The 14,700-nt window shown below is 38.8% G+C and overlaps 1 protein-coding gene across 1 annotated transcript in view; it reads left to right on the top strand.

Annotated features, from left to right (window-relative positions):
* Positions 1 to 14,700, top strand: part of MYLK (myosin light chain kinase) — a 217,294-nt gene that overhangs the window by 89,395 nt on the left and 113,199 nt on the right. Inside the window, exons 3-8 of the mRNA XM_014279463.3 lie at positions 1,181 to 1,388; positions 3,203 to 3,251; positions 6,224 to 6,389; positions 8,860 to 9,025; positions 11,801 to 11,837; positions 13,423 to 13,997. Of these exons, the coding sequence (XP_014134938.3) occupies positions 1,181 to 1,388; positions 3,203 to 3,251; positions 6,224 to 6,389; positions 8,860 to 9,025; positions 11,801 to 11,837; positions 13,423 to 13,997 (1,201 nt within the window). The remainder of the gene's footprint in view (positions 1 to 1,180; positions 1,389 to 3,202; positions 3,252 to 6,223; positions 6,390 to 8,859; positions 9,026 to 11,800; positions 11,838 to 13,422; positions 13,998 to 14,700) is intronic.

Here is a 14,700-nt window from a genome sequence, read left to right as displayed (position 1 = left end):
CAAAATGCAACATTACTGCTTTCCCAGTGAGCAAACACAGCCACAACTATTATTCATCCCAGCTCATCTTGATCCACTCAGTTAATTCGTGACATGTAGGCAAAGGATCACAGAATCAGAAGATGGAGAGCTAACATACCGGAGTGGGGGTATAGGAAAGAAGGGGGAAATACCCTAATCAGGAGTTGTCATGATGACTGGGGAAGTGTTCTAGCAGTTAACACATACTTAAGTGACCTTCAAAGAAGATGGCATCCCTCATAAAGCAGAGAAAGGATCTTTGCCTGAGGAGTTAATTCTTTGATAGAAACTGGTGTATGGCTGCTTTTCCCATTTTGTAATGAAAGACACAAATTCTAATTAAACAACTCAATTGAAATCAATAACTTCATTCTCAGTTATACCAACTGAGAATCTGCCTGCAAATCTGAAAGCATCATTAATGCAATAGCAGGCAAGGGTATATTAATATGGCTGCTTTTTAAGAGCACAGGGCTAGTTTATTTTGTTGAAAACTCTCCTTTGGGCTCCCAGTAGACTACAAAGCTCTTTAGGTTAGTGGTGTGTTTGTGTGAATATGTCTAGGTCTTTATAGTCCCTCTACCAGCATAACATGAGAATGACCCTTAATGACACTTTCTCAAATTGCGACTTACCTTCTGCTTTTAAAGATCAAGAGAAAATTTGGTAAGTGGCTACATTTCCTGCCTGTAAGTTGTCAGGAGCTACTGTATCTTAGCACATTTGAAAACTAGATGGCTCCATACGGCTTTACAATATAAGCCTGATCCTTGACAACCATGCTAGAAATTTTTGGTCTATACCCTGCAATCTTGTATGCTTAGATGTGTAGTAGCACCACTGTTCTTGAGTCTCTGAACAACAGGGTCCCAGGTGTCAGGATTCTTCATTGGCATGATCACAATGTTTCCGCTAGTAAACCATTCTAGCGGGAAACTTCTCTGTATAGGTGTCTATCTGCCTGACTAGTCTTATGATTTTAACAGTTTGACTTATCCAAGAGTTTTTTTGTTTCATTATGTTCTGCCATTTGGCTTGCAAAGAGTATGTGTTTAACAGCTCCTGTGTCAAGAACTTTCCACTGCATTGCTAAATGTCCAACATTTCTTCCTAATAACATCATTTTTTATGTTCTTTCTTCACTCTCACATCTTTCCAGGTCAGAGGCTACCCCGAGCCTCAGATCACGTGGTACAGAAATGGGCATCCTGTCCCAGAGGGAGACCATTACATCGTGGACCGCAGCATTCGAGGGATATTCAGCTTGGTAATCAAAGGTGTACAGGAAGGTGATGGTGGTAAATACACCTGTGAGGCTGCAAATGATGGTGGGGTTCGTCAAGTGACTGTGGAACTGACAGTGGAAGGTAAGAGGATACTTATTGTTGTTGCGATGATTATATACAGTTTAATTAAATGAACAAGCTGTGTTAAACTGTCTAGTTAAAATCACAACTGTACACACATGCTTTCTCACTGGTGCAAGAGTAAGATTCATTAATTGCATTTCATAATTTCAGATGTTTTGCAGGGAACTACATGTCTATAGCTAGATAAAGTGTGTGTTCAGTTCCAGATGTGTATGATGATGCCCAGGTAACAAAAGACCTAGCTTTAAAGACTTTGCTATAAACTGTAATTTTCATTGAAGCCACCACCCAGGACAGAAACAAAGGCCTGGTGAGTTAGCATTTTCTCTCAGGCAGTAAAACCTGTGGCAATCTTGGTTGCTTCGCAGCCTATCAGATAGGCACATTGAGGCAATGGGTTTCTGGATTTCTCCATGCATGCTTCCATTTGCTAAGCGGAATGCCTGGTTGTAATTGCATGCTTAATGTCACACGGGAAACAGCCAAGATCAAACCCTGGAATTTTTAAGAGAACATCTGCATATTAGATAGTTGCAAACTGCCAAATGTAAAATTTAAAGAGTGACACAAAGCCAGGGAAGGATGGAAATCAATTGTACTGCTTCTCTCTTTGCAATTTGCTCATGTCAGAGATCTGTTGAATATCAAAGCTCCTCAAGTCACAACTTTGTGTTGAATTCTTGAAGCAGTCCTGAAACGATCAGCATTTATTCAGAGTCAAAATCTCTAACAGATATCCTCAGAGTACGTACTGAAATATGCATAGATCTGGCATGATTGTTACCGCCTTCTGTTGTAAAAATTGTGCAAAACCTTTTTTTTTTCCCCTAGTTATAAGTTATGACAACTTTTATGAGTGACAACATGCATGGAGGTGGAGGATTTTTTTTAAAGCTCCTTTAATGTCAGTTTTTCTGACCTGGGTTTTGCTGCAGTTTAAAAGCAATTTCATGGCAGCATACAATGACTGAATTTCTCAGAGTTTACGCATTACATGGTCTTTATTCTAAAAATCCCTTTATGCACCAAGATAGCAAAGCACAGATTTTTTTCTGTTCTCAGCAAAGAACAAAGACATCTACGTGGGGCTGGCTGCTAGTTGGAAAAATGAGTGACTGAAACACAATCTAGTCTTTTCGTCCTGCATGGCTGTCCTATCTGACAGTAATTTAGATTCTTATAAGTCTCTGGAACGAACGGGTTTTTTGACAGACATCGGAGTTGCTTGTATCATGCTACCACTCTGGCTCTGCCCCAGGTCACTACCCTTTTCTAATGTGCCAGAGCTACCAGGAATGATGAGTGCAGTAGGTGGCGCTGAGCTTACACCACAAAGTACCGGTTTCCCTGTTGTTCGCACCAGCAAGCGCTATGAACTATTGTGCTTCAAAAAGAATCAATTTACGGAAGAGGTTTCAGAAGGGCTAGCACAGGACTAAAAACCAAACCAAATAAAGTAAGACTTCTTCCAGAATTCAAACGCCTTTTTTTACTGTCTTAATTTGAATTAGTTCTGCACTGTACAAGTTAGACACTATTTCATTCACTTGTTTAAAAATATTTTTGCATAATCTGCACTGTCGTTACTGCTGAGGCCAGTGGTTAGAGGGTAACCCTACCAAAACTTGTTTTTGAAATTGAAGAGCCTAACTTTGGGCTACAGATGACATAACCTTATTTTGCAGATGTTGCATTCCTTCCTTATGTTTGAAACCTGGAGAAATGCATATTTTACGTAGTCTTTAGTATCTGTAATTCCCAATGGTCTTGACAAAACTTCTGATTCCTGCCTTTCTGTCCCATGCTTACAGGAAACTCCTTGAAGAAATACAGCCTGCCATCCAGCACCAAAAACCCTGGGTAAGAAGCCCACTGGCTTTGATATTGTTTAACAGACACCTAAATATGTTTTGGTAGGAATACAAGTAAAATGACCCTTTCTTAACAAAATAACCACTTCTTCCCATTTTAAGTGGCTCTGGCATTTTGTCTTTAGCTCTGATTCACTTTGAGACCAGTCAAAATGGTTTGATTCTTGTCCTATTCTCAGTAATTCCTCACTGGAAATTTTCCCCAAGGCTCCTTACCTGTGCAAGGACCAGAGGTAACGGAGGAAAACAAACTCTGGTAGTTGGTGACGCAGCTCTGCACAGCATTGCATTGGAATAGAGTAACTGCTTGCCGCGATTCGCTCACACTTGTGAGATGGCAATACAAGAAAGGCTGGGCTTTGAGAGGCAGGGCAGTCCCAGCTACAGAAACATCTGAAAACACACACTTTGGTATTTGTGAACTCAAATTCTCCAAGTCCAAGTCTCCATTTATCCCAAGCAGGATAGCTACTATGAGAGCTGCTGTGCAAGTAAAATGGCTGAAGCTGTCAGGAAGACATAAGTAGCTTGATACAGCTACTGCTCCCTCATACTGACAGGAATTAGTCCTGCTGAAAACAGAACGTTCTCTTGGTATCTGCACAGTATTGCACCCTCCTCTGCTGCAATAGTGCACTCTCTTATCTCTACTCTCTGATATTCAGAAATCCTTCCCCACATCTTCCATGATCTGACAGTCTCCTTATAAAGCCAGAGTAAATACTGCTTTAAGAGTCACCAGTAAGAAATAAAAGCAACTGAAATTAGTATTCTCTCACATATAATTACAGTATTTCCAAGCAACACAGTGGGTAAACTGTAGTCCAGAAGAAAGAACTGTTCCAGTCTGGAGTAACTGCTAGCAAGAATGGGTTCATGGGGTGATCTATGCTGGCACACAGAGGAGCCTTCTTGCTGTCACGTACTTTCTGCACTTCATTGATCGTTTACAATTAAGTGAATGCCTCTGTTTTAAAAGCCCCAGGCCTAATTCTTCCAACAGCTGAATTAATTAGTAATTAATTCTCATAAGTCCTCATAAGTAGCTTGAATTTAAGCAGAATTATTTCTGATTTATATCCCTGGGACTTAGTTGCCTTGGATGTAGACAAAAATATGTTTCTGATTATGCTAGTGATCACAAAACAGATAGTTAAAACCGAAGATTTTAATTTGGTCATTTATATGAATATTGTTTTTATATACGTTTTCGGTTTCAAAATTAACTGAGTTTGCAACAGTGAAAATAGTAAGTGAAACTGAGTAATCAGGAAGGCTTTTACATGATAATGTCTATGTCACAAATGTGCTACAGAAATAAGCATGCTAAATAATCAAAGCAAGAAAGTTGTGTTAGGTTTTATTACACATTCAGACTTTCTAAAGCGCTATCCTAATCCATTGCATTGCATGGAGATAGAGCGATTGTTCTCATTTTTCATTCTTATGTGTTTTACTCCTACTCAGTATTAATAATTTTATGGTATGGAAACTTTATGCCTTACATAAACAGGGAGGAGGGAAAAGAAAGAAACTATACATTTCAGTTTCTGTATATCTAGGAAACAGCCATAAAGCTGCAGGGTAGCTAGTGATTTTCTTTTAATGCTTTAGTGTATGTGTATAGATATATAAATACAGAAACACTACCTAAAGATGGTGATCATTAAGGCTTCTTTACTACACATTTATGCTTTTCTTTACTGGTAGCATAAGGAAGATGACATTAAAAGCTATCAGATATTTAACTATATGATGAACTGTTTTCCATTTTAACATGCTACAGTGACCCTTCTCTCCCAAGACTTTTTGCTGGTCCTCTTGTCCATATAAATCCTTTCATTATGGTATCATCTCTTACTCAGAAACCTCGAGCTGCCTATATGGCAACCATCATGTCTTGGCAGCACGTTCGACTAAGGCGATGCAGTCTCTGTTAGTATCTGACATCTGGCAGAGATGGTGAGATATTGACACATCTTACTTGCATGTGGTAAAAGGCTGTCTGGAAAAGAAGGCCTTGAAAATTGTTCAGTTTGCTTGAAATTAAAGGTTAAAAAAATAAAAAAAGGAAATCACCATCTGCTAATTTGTGCCTTTGTTCTACCAGGGCTTCAGAGCAAAGAGTGTGTGTTTTCTTTTGACGTTAATAGACCTGAAGTTGCACCTTTTTTTTTTTTTTTTTTTTTTCCTTGCAATAATTCTGCTTGATGTTTTATGTTTTACGGCTGTGTAACTGGGAGTTTTGGACTGCAGTCACTGATGTCACTCTAGTTTCATTCCACATGTCCTTTCCCAGCTGTGCTATCCATATAAGTAGAGCTGGGCATTTAGACTTAACAGACATTCACCTGTAATGGGTGTACTTTGGTTTTGTATCCTTTTCATGTTTGCTATGCAAACATTGTAGTGAATGAGATTGCAAACAGAAGCCTTCCCCAAATCAAAAATCTTTACCAAGACATGTCAAAATGTTACAAAACCAAGTTGCTGATTCATAAATCAGAAATCACTGTGTCATTGCACTCAATGTGAAAACAAATTACATGAAAAAGAACTGTGAACAGTGAAGTAGTATGCACAGATAATCTGTTAGGAGGCAATTAAGAAACAGAAAAGGGGAAAAAACTAAATGTATGCAGTGTTTCCTATCATTTGGTTTGCCCAGCTCTGCTTACAAGCAACTGAAATTGTCCCCAGGATCTGTTACGTGAATTATTTGTATGCTGGATGAGGGTGTGTAGCATCATACTATTCAGTTGCATGAGGAGTCAAGTGCAGTTATCACCAGCATTTCCATTTCTTTCACTGGCCAAAAAAAATGTGTAACTACAATCCTGGTTACCACCAATTATATACCCTTGTTGGCAGATCATTGGTCTGAAATGCTTCCTGAAGTGTGCTCTAACCACAACAGCTTCCAGTTCATCTGTAAAACCAGGATGTAAATTGCCTTTCCAGGGGAAGACTTACTGTTCCATCTGTGGAGCACAGGCCAAGCATCTGGGGAGAGAGTCCACCCAAGTTTGCTACAAAGCCGAATAGAGTTGTTGTGCGTGAAGGCCAAACAGGCAGATTCTCATGTAAAATAACAGGACGACCTCAGCCTCAAGTAACTTGGTTTAAGGTATGATTTCCCAAAACATTAATGTTTTCTTTCTCATTTGATTTCTCTTTTAAAATTTTGTGATTTGAAAGGATTAAATGAACTTGCCACTGCAAATTGTCATGGTGAGAATTTACATGCAAGGAGAGCCATATTCTTCCTCATTTTTATGCTGAATAAACTCACAGAATAGCATTCCTTCTCAGTATAACTTCTCCCTTATCTATCTCATTGAAAATGTTTGTACAAAAAAGTACTTTGAAAGCACCAAACAAGATCCAGGTTCCATTATAAAAATAGTGAGTATGGGACATACGTGCCCAAAGACCTTACTAACCAGACAAGAGAAACAGACAAGGGATAGAAAACATGAATATCATCACCTCTGTTTAATAGAGAAGGTCTTCAAGGATTTAATGCTTTGACTGTGGTTACAGAGGAGACTCTGACAGCTGTGAAAATTACAACTGTATTTCCCAAGTTCCATGTCAGTGTCTCAGTCATAAACTGCCTTTTCTGTATCATTCACATTGGGTTTTACCTGCACATTAGAATGAAGATGAAGTTTGCAAAGAAATGAAATTTAATTGAAAAGAAAATTAACTGTTTAGGAAATAACAGATATGATTGGGTTTTGGCATGCGTGATTGTTTTTAGCAAATTAAAAAAAATAATTCAAGGAAGATGAACAACAGTTCAACTGTTTCAGTCTGACCTCTGCTAAAACAGTAGTAGCAGAAAAGTGTCTGACATAAAATAAAGGAGACCTGAGCTACCAACTTCAGATCTACATTAAAATTAGGAAATGTGAGCATCTGCCATCTACAAAAAAAAAAAAAAAAGAGCTTTATAAATGAGAAATATTTAAAATCCATTAGACTGTTAAAAAAGCATTGAAGACTTAAGTCCTAGCTCTTCCTTTGAGCATACACAAGATCTTTAACCACTTTTTACATACTAGGAGAGCCATATGTGTTGTTCTGAGATTCAGTAGTCATAATACCATTGCTGGCCTGCAGATAGTCAGTCCACTCTCTTGAACTTATCCTCAAACCATTACTTTTGGTTAAACTGGTTTTCGTGAGGCATTCATAATAATATTTTACTACCTATTTTGAGCACTATGAAGCTGTCTTTTAATGACGCACATGCTCTGTAAAGTGCAAATGTGTTGTTGCTCCTTGTCAGATTTTTATTGGCAGATTTTTGTTGTGAAGTGTGGTTTTGCATCCCTATTCATAAAGCATGGATTAACAGGTAATCATGCATGTTGGCTAGCTGCAAACAAGCTCAGGTCTGCAATGCTGTTGATCATGTCAGGATGGAATGATAGGTATTTCAACTCTGCCTCAGCATCATGGAAATGAACTTTCATGGCTGCTGGACCACATACAGCTGATGCAGAACCAGCATACAGTCACCTTCCACACAGCATGTAAGATTTCTAAACAAATAAAATTGCAGTTTTTGGAACTAATGAATCTGCTTTTGTGTAAATGTCTTAGCTTATTGTTTTTTCCCCTTTTCTTACTTGTTAAGTTGTGAAGAACAGAAGCTTCTACTGTATCACCACCAAACCCCTGACATGAAATAGCTTTTTTTTATTCAAATAGGAATTACAGCACCCAGATAGAAGTAAGTTGATAGAGACTTCAGGACTGACAGTGTCTGAAAACACTATAATGTTTCCCAAAAGATTACTGACCAAAGCCCTACAAATCATACATTCGTAGGCTTGCCCTTCCTAAACTTAGGATAGGAAAAGCTGTTATGCCTGATAGCAAGGGACTCATCTTTAATGGCTGGAGCTGAAGCAGAAGCAGTGATTTGCTCACAAATGAGTTATTAGTCAACTATTTCACTGAATTTAAGGGCAAAAAATGTTCTTCTGAATATCTAGTCTATGTAACAGAAAGCATAGAACTACACACATTTCTTCCGGCCTCAAAGCTGTACCTTTTGATTTAACTCCAGCATTGCAGCAATGCCTCTCATAATGTATGTCTAGTGCCTTCTGCCACCTCCACCTGGCCAGAGATGAGGTTCTCTGTTGCAGAATTTTTTTCCAGTTTCTGAAGTGATACAGCATAAAGGAGCTATTGAGGGATAGAGAACTACTCCCCAACTTGGATTGTTTGTTTAAAAGCGTGATGTTTGACTTCCTGGAACAAACATGAACAGAAAACTGGTTTGAGCCCACATACAGTGAAAAGATTTTTTTCTAGAAATATGGATATAGTAAATAATGAAAAGCCAAAAACAAACTGAGATGAGTGGGTGGCAAAATTCAGGGGAAAACAGCCTTCTGCAGATATGAATTACAGAACTTTTGGATGCAGTTTTTTGTTTATGCTGTCTGAGTATTGTTCATAGAAGGAATTTAGCTAGAAGAGGAGAAAGGCATTTCGACCTGATGTTTTACCAGAAAATTTCTTGCTCCCCTTCTCTTACCAATAGCAAGCGGTCTCATGGTGTCTTGTGATATTTGCAGGGTGATACTCAATTGCAAGAAAATGAGCGTTTCAACATGTTTGAGAAAACAGGCATCCAATTCTTGGAAATCCAAAATGCTCAGCTTGCTGATTCGGGAATTTACACATGCACAGTGGTAAACAGCGCTGGGAAGGCATCTGTGTCTGCAGAGCTCACCGTTCAAGGTACAGCAACTATCTTACAGGAGAGAGCACAAATGAGCCACAGACATTCCTTTAAAATGCCTTTTGTTGCATTCTTAGTATAAGCATTCACTTTTCCTGTTAGCTTCCTCTTTTTTTATTAAATGATACTGTGACAGCTTGGAGTGTGCTACAGCTGAAAACATTGTTTTGGTTCAATGGGAAAAGGCTATCCAAGTGCTTTAAAACTTTCTTTAAAACCAACTTTTTTTCCCTTTTACTGAGATTTTGGCCTCCATATGTTTTGAACATAGATTTTAATTTCAATGAATGGAAACCTTGCACTTGTCATTATAATCAGTAATTAATTTTTTATTTGTTCAGTACCAACACCAGATGAACATTCATACCAGCTCCCTTTGGGGAAACATAATTATATCTGTATTTGTAGAACCAGGAAAGTAAGTAATGGGGCCCTTACTCTAAACTGTAAGAGAGAAAAAACAGCTTAATGAGGTTAAAATTCAGGCTTCTCAGTTCCCAACCCTGCCTATTTCACTGCTGTTAAAGGAAATAAGTGTCTTTGTATAAATAGTTTAGGTTGTTCTATTCCATATATGCATTATCATATACAGTTCATTTTGGACTTCGATGCTTCTTAGGGTGCCCTTTGCATCAGCCTCAAAATCATAACAGCCTTCAGCAACCACACTAAAGAGGAATTTTGTCAGTCAGTGGGTAAGCCGTCACTAGACCCAATTAAATAATTAAGTCAACAGCTGCTGGCTTGAGCTGCAGTCATAAGATCCGTGGGCTACATGCGCACCCAGCAGTGAATTTTTTGAGGCAAGATTTTTAGGTTCACATCAATGCTGTCACTCTGTAAGTGATCAAGAATATAAATAACAAGAGGATTTACATTTTGGATCCTCAGAATCACAACTAGCCTTTACAACTTAAAGCTGTACATTTTATCTGTAGGTTCCAATCTGATGAAGCCATTGTAGAAGCTTCTACAGGTTGCCTGTTCAGCTGATGTTTCATAGAAAGGGCCATTTTTTCAATAAGCCTTTTTTTAAACATGAAACTTGATCCTTTGTTGCTTCCCTGAAGCGTTGAGCTTTCTGTTGTGTAACGGGTACATCTGCCCTGAGAGATGTTGCAGAACTGGGGTCACAAAGTCAGTTGTGGTATATGTTTGCTTCAGATGCTGACTACATCTCTGAATAATGCGGGCATTCTTTCTTGGATTAGTACAGGTCAGTAAAAAGGGCACTCTCTTGCAATGTACTTGACTAATCGGATGATTCCACTTACCTAACCACAATATATAATACCTAATTCTTTCATTATCAATTAAATCAGCTCATAAGAGTTGCTGCAAGATGCTAGCAGACAATCAAGTGGCTCAGAATTACTACATTTTCTTTTAAATCCATGCAATTTCATATATAGATAATTTTGTACCAAAAGCTACATTTTTTCCCCCAGGTTCCCATAGTGGATAGTGGAGAGGGAGGGGAAAAATGTTCTTTTGATAGACAGGGTTGCATGGTACTGTCCTGTCTGTAACTAGCCGTTATTCAGCTTCCTCTTCTGCATTTATCCAGTCTCTTTTCAGCTTTAATTTTTATGTGGAGAATTTCTGTTACTGTTTATTGACAGGTTTATTGAAGTGAGGTCAATGGGTTATTTCCCTCTCTCACTGCAACTTTTGTGTGTGTGTGTAAATAGATTCTTTTGGTCACTCTGAATGGTGTGGTAAGTCCAAGCATGTAGATGTGGATTTTTACTTGCAAAACACAGTGGAAATCAGGATATCATCCATCACATGTTTTTGTCTTTTCCCTGAGGCAGACTCTGAAAGCATTTTTATGGAGTATTTGTTGATGAATTGCAAAATCCATTATCTTGCAAATTCATTATTACATGTCTTTCTACTGTAGTTTCTAGTCTCACAGATGACCACAGCGTAGACGTAACTTTGATCTGACCAGGAGAAAACAAGCTGCATCCTTTAGTGTTAACTAGGGAAAAGTGGATAGATGTGGTTGGTACACAATCTGGAGTGGTATTTCTGTTCTTCCAACTATTTATTATCTCATGCTGCCCCCAAGAGAAACAAATACTGTCAAGGTCTGGGAGAATGCATGGAGGATTACACACATATGAGACTGACTGAACAAAAGAGACTGACTATGGGCAGGTATGTGCTTAGTTATTTCAATGCAGCTGGTGAGGTACCTTGGCAAATCAATATAGCTCAGCAGTGTTCCCAGATTTCCTGGTGGTCTTGCAAAGTGAAGAAATGTGGTATTAGCTTTTGTGTTATTCACGTTAAACATGGTAACACTTGCTAAACAGCAAGTGAGTTGGTAAAAGTTTACAGGTGGGCTCAGGTTTGGGGAGTTTTGACTACTGTTAATTTGGTTTTTCACTGTGGGCATGCTCAGGTGTAGTACTGATGGTTTGTTTTTCTCCACTTCTACAAGCTGTGTGGAGTTCCCATAAGATTTGATGAGCTGCCTCCCAGTTGCAATCTCTTCCTTACTTCTCTTCCCCAACAAGGAGTCTTTGAGGTTCACAGAACCTTTAGTTCTCAAAGCACCAAGACCTCTTTGTGTTTCAGCTGAGCAGCTTGCTGTTGCCCATATCAAATTTCAGGTGTGGTGATAGACAAGCTTGACTTCTGTGGATTGAAAATATGAAGAGTGAAGGTTCTTAAGTATATTATTTGCTTAAAATATTTCAAATTTATGGAATACTGTACAGAATTGTATGTATAAGTTACCTGTTTTTTTTCTTTTTGGATTTCAGGTCCAGATAAGACTGACACATGCACTCAGCCACCATGGTATGTTTTTACTGGAGTACTTGCACTAATTTTGGCATTTACAGCATGAGCCTTCCTCACAAAGTGATAAATTTTCGAGGGTCGGTCTGTATTTAGAAGTTAGAAAATGCTGGAATGAAATTCTCTCTTACTGCCAAATTCAGCTGTCCTGGTAGACTCCTACAAAATAACTTGGTGGAACTGGTGGCAACACTATGAAATGCAGAGTTCTAGTCTGCTTCAGAAAAGCAAAATTTAGATGGATTTATGCTCACTGTTCCCATGTAGCCAAATAGTTATATAATCTGAACAAAAACTATGTGAGGAGAAATTACACTCTGTACCAAATTGGTCAAATTTCCTTTTTGGAGTCAAAAAAAATGCATGCATCTTGTCAGTACTGAGCTGGTTGTTCTTTGCTGTCATAAGCAAAATGTGGTATAGCCATGGTCTTTGCTGTTGTCTGAAAATACACACAGAAGTATGGTTAAAGTAGTAAGAAACAAACAAAAAATCATATTTTGGGACTTTATCAAGATTTTTGAAGTTAAATGACCATAGTAGTTTTGCGTCCTCCATTTTTTTATTCAAAATAAAACAAACAAAAAAAAAAGAGAGGGAGATGTAATGTAAAATGTAAAAAACTTGCAGTTGTAACTGCAAATCTCATAGGTATTATTTCCCTAGTACATTTAACTCTGGCTGAAGAAAGTGCTACACTAAATATCCTGAATCTCCCTGAGAGAATAAGTCAGTGGCACTAAATATAGCAAAATAGAGCTGGGCTAGAAATTACTTCCCATATTCCAAATATGTTCCAATTCTGCCTTGGAGTAATACTTTGGAAGTGTGAGAGACAGACACAGTGCTCTACAGGTAATAGCTTAGTGGTCAGGGCAGTCAGGTTCAGTGAAGGAAACGGATTCAAGTCTCCAATTAGTCAGCTACTCTTGTGCCCTCTTGTGCTGCTGAGCAGCAGATCCATCATAATTCTGAGAAACTCTTCCTAATAAAACCGTAGATGATATTGTTACATCCATTCAACTGACTTTCTGGGTTTTTTTGACAACCCCCCCCATCTCCCTCCCCTAGACTGAAGTCCAGTTTCCTGAGCCGTACTCTTCCGAAATCACCTGAATTACAGGACACCATAATTAGAAACAGTAAATTCACTGCACAATTTACATTTTCATTTTCCTTTAGGGAGCTATTTTATGTGATGTTTTGAGCTACAATTATACGTGGCCTCAATTTATTAAAACGTGAAGTAGTGTTACATCATGGTCATCCCAGGGTCTCGCGTAATTGCTCTCTGTCTAAAGTAGCATATGCAAGGTTAGTGTCTGACTCACAAAACATGTTAAAATCTGAGCAGTGGATTTATATCCAGAAAATCCTCAGTTGAGACAGTGTCTGAGCACTGGTGACATTTTTATGAATCTTTCTCCTTCACCTTTTTCATCCATGTTCTTAATCAGCGTGAAGGAAACTAAAGGCTAATTAGTTCACCTTCTGGCTAAGGGCTTGTACATTTGTATCATTGCTGATAATAATAATTAGTATTTATACAGTGTCATATATCTGTAAACTTATCCTTTTCCTTCAGCATGCCACCAAAACCAACAACACTTGCTGTTAAAGCCATTGAAAATTCAGAGTTCAAACAGGCAACTAGCAATGGCATTGCTAAGGAGCTGAAATCCAGCAGCACTGAACTCATGGTTGAAACCAAAGACAGGGTGTCAGCAAAGAAAGAGACCTTCTATATCTCCAGAGAAGCCAAAGACAGTAAGCTGGGACAGCTCCAAGAAGCCAATGCACTATCTCCTCAAGAACCTAAAGAAGGAAAAAAGGGATTTCAGGTCTTGCAGAAAACTTCAAGCAGCATCATACTACAAGCTGTCAAACTGCAACCAGAACCAAAGGCAGAGCCCCAGGCTACATTCGTCAGACAGGGTGAAGACAGGAAAAGGGCTGTGCAGCCCCTGATGTCAACTCAACAAACCCTGTCTCTGACAGGGCAGGTCAGTCCAAGGAGCAGAGAAGCAGAAAATCGATCCGGAGCCCGGAAGGCTGTAACAGAGGAGAAGAGGGAGCCTCTGGGAATTCCCCCTCAGTTTGAGAGCTGTCCACAGAGCCTGGAAGCATCAGAAGGCCAGGAGATAAAATTCAAGAGCAAAGGTAAAGGGATGAAAGTTATCAGAGCCATGGGGTTATTCAAGTTCCCCTTCTGTGTATGGAAGCGGGGAAGCAATTCCTCCTTCATTGCAAGATGTCCTTCTCTTAAAGCATTTTGGAAATAGATGCAGAATCTCATGCTGTTTCCACAATACTCTTCACATTGAAATTTTCAGATCATCCCATGCCATAGCGTCCATCTCTTCTCCCATCTGGTGTTTCCCCAGATGTAGTCAATGGCACTCGTTCTAGGCAGTAGTGTTAGGGCTTCTTATATGAGGGCACAAGAGAGAAAATGGATGGTATACTTTCTAGAACTGTAATTAGTTATATTTTGCCCTTGAGCCAAAAAAAATTATTAGATACGACACTACAATCAGTCACTGCATTTCCCTTGTGTCATCTACTTTTACTCCTCATATTTGGTCAACCCAATGCTGATCTGAATGCTTCTTAACAGCTGAAATGATAAAGTCATAATTAAAAGGGAGGTTTAGAGTTTGTTCTGCAGAATTTGACTGGATTTTAATCTCTCAGAAGAGTAATGGGAGCTGCATTTTGCAGAATCCAGGGAGTAGATTTTTTTAAATTAGAATTTCAGTAGACAATAATTTTGAAGCGTTTTTCTGCTATTTTTTTAAATAACATTCACACTTCCAAGTGTTCCCATGAGTGAAAGAGAAATTGGTTTTTATGTCTCTGGAGG

This window comes from Falco cherrug, chromosome 8 (genome assembly GCF_023634085.1).
Source record: "Falco cherrug isolate bFalChe1 chromosome 8, bFalChe1.pri, whole genome shotgun sequence".
Lineage (NCBI taxonomy): Eukaryota > Metazoa > Chordata > Aves > Falconiformes > Falconidae > Falco > Falco cherrug.
The sequence above is the reverse complement of the archived record's forward strand: the minus strand, read 5'-3'. Positions and strand labels throughout refer to the sequence as shown.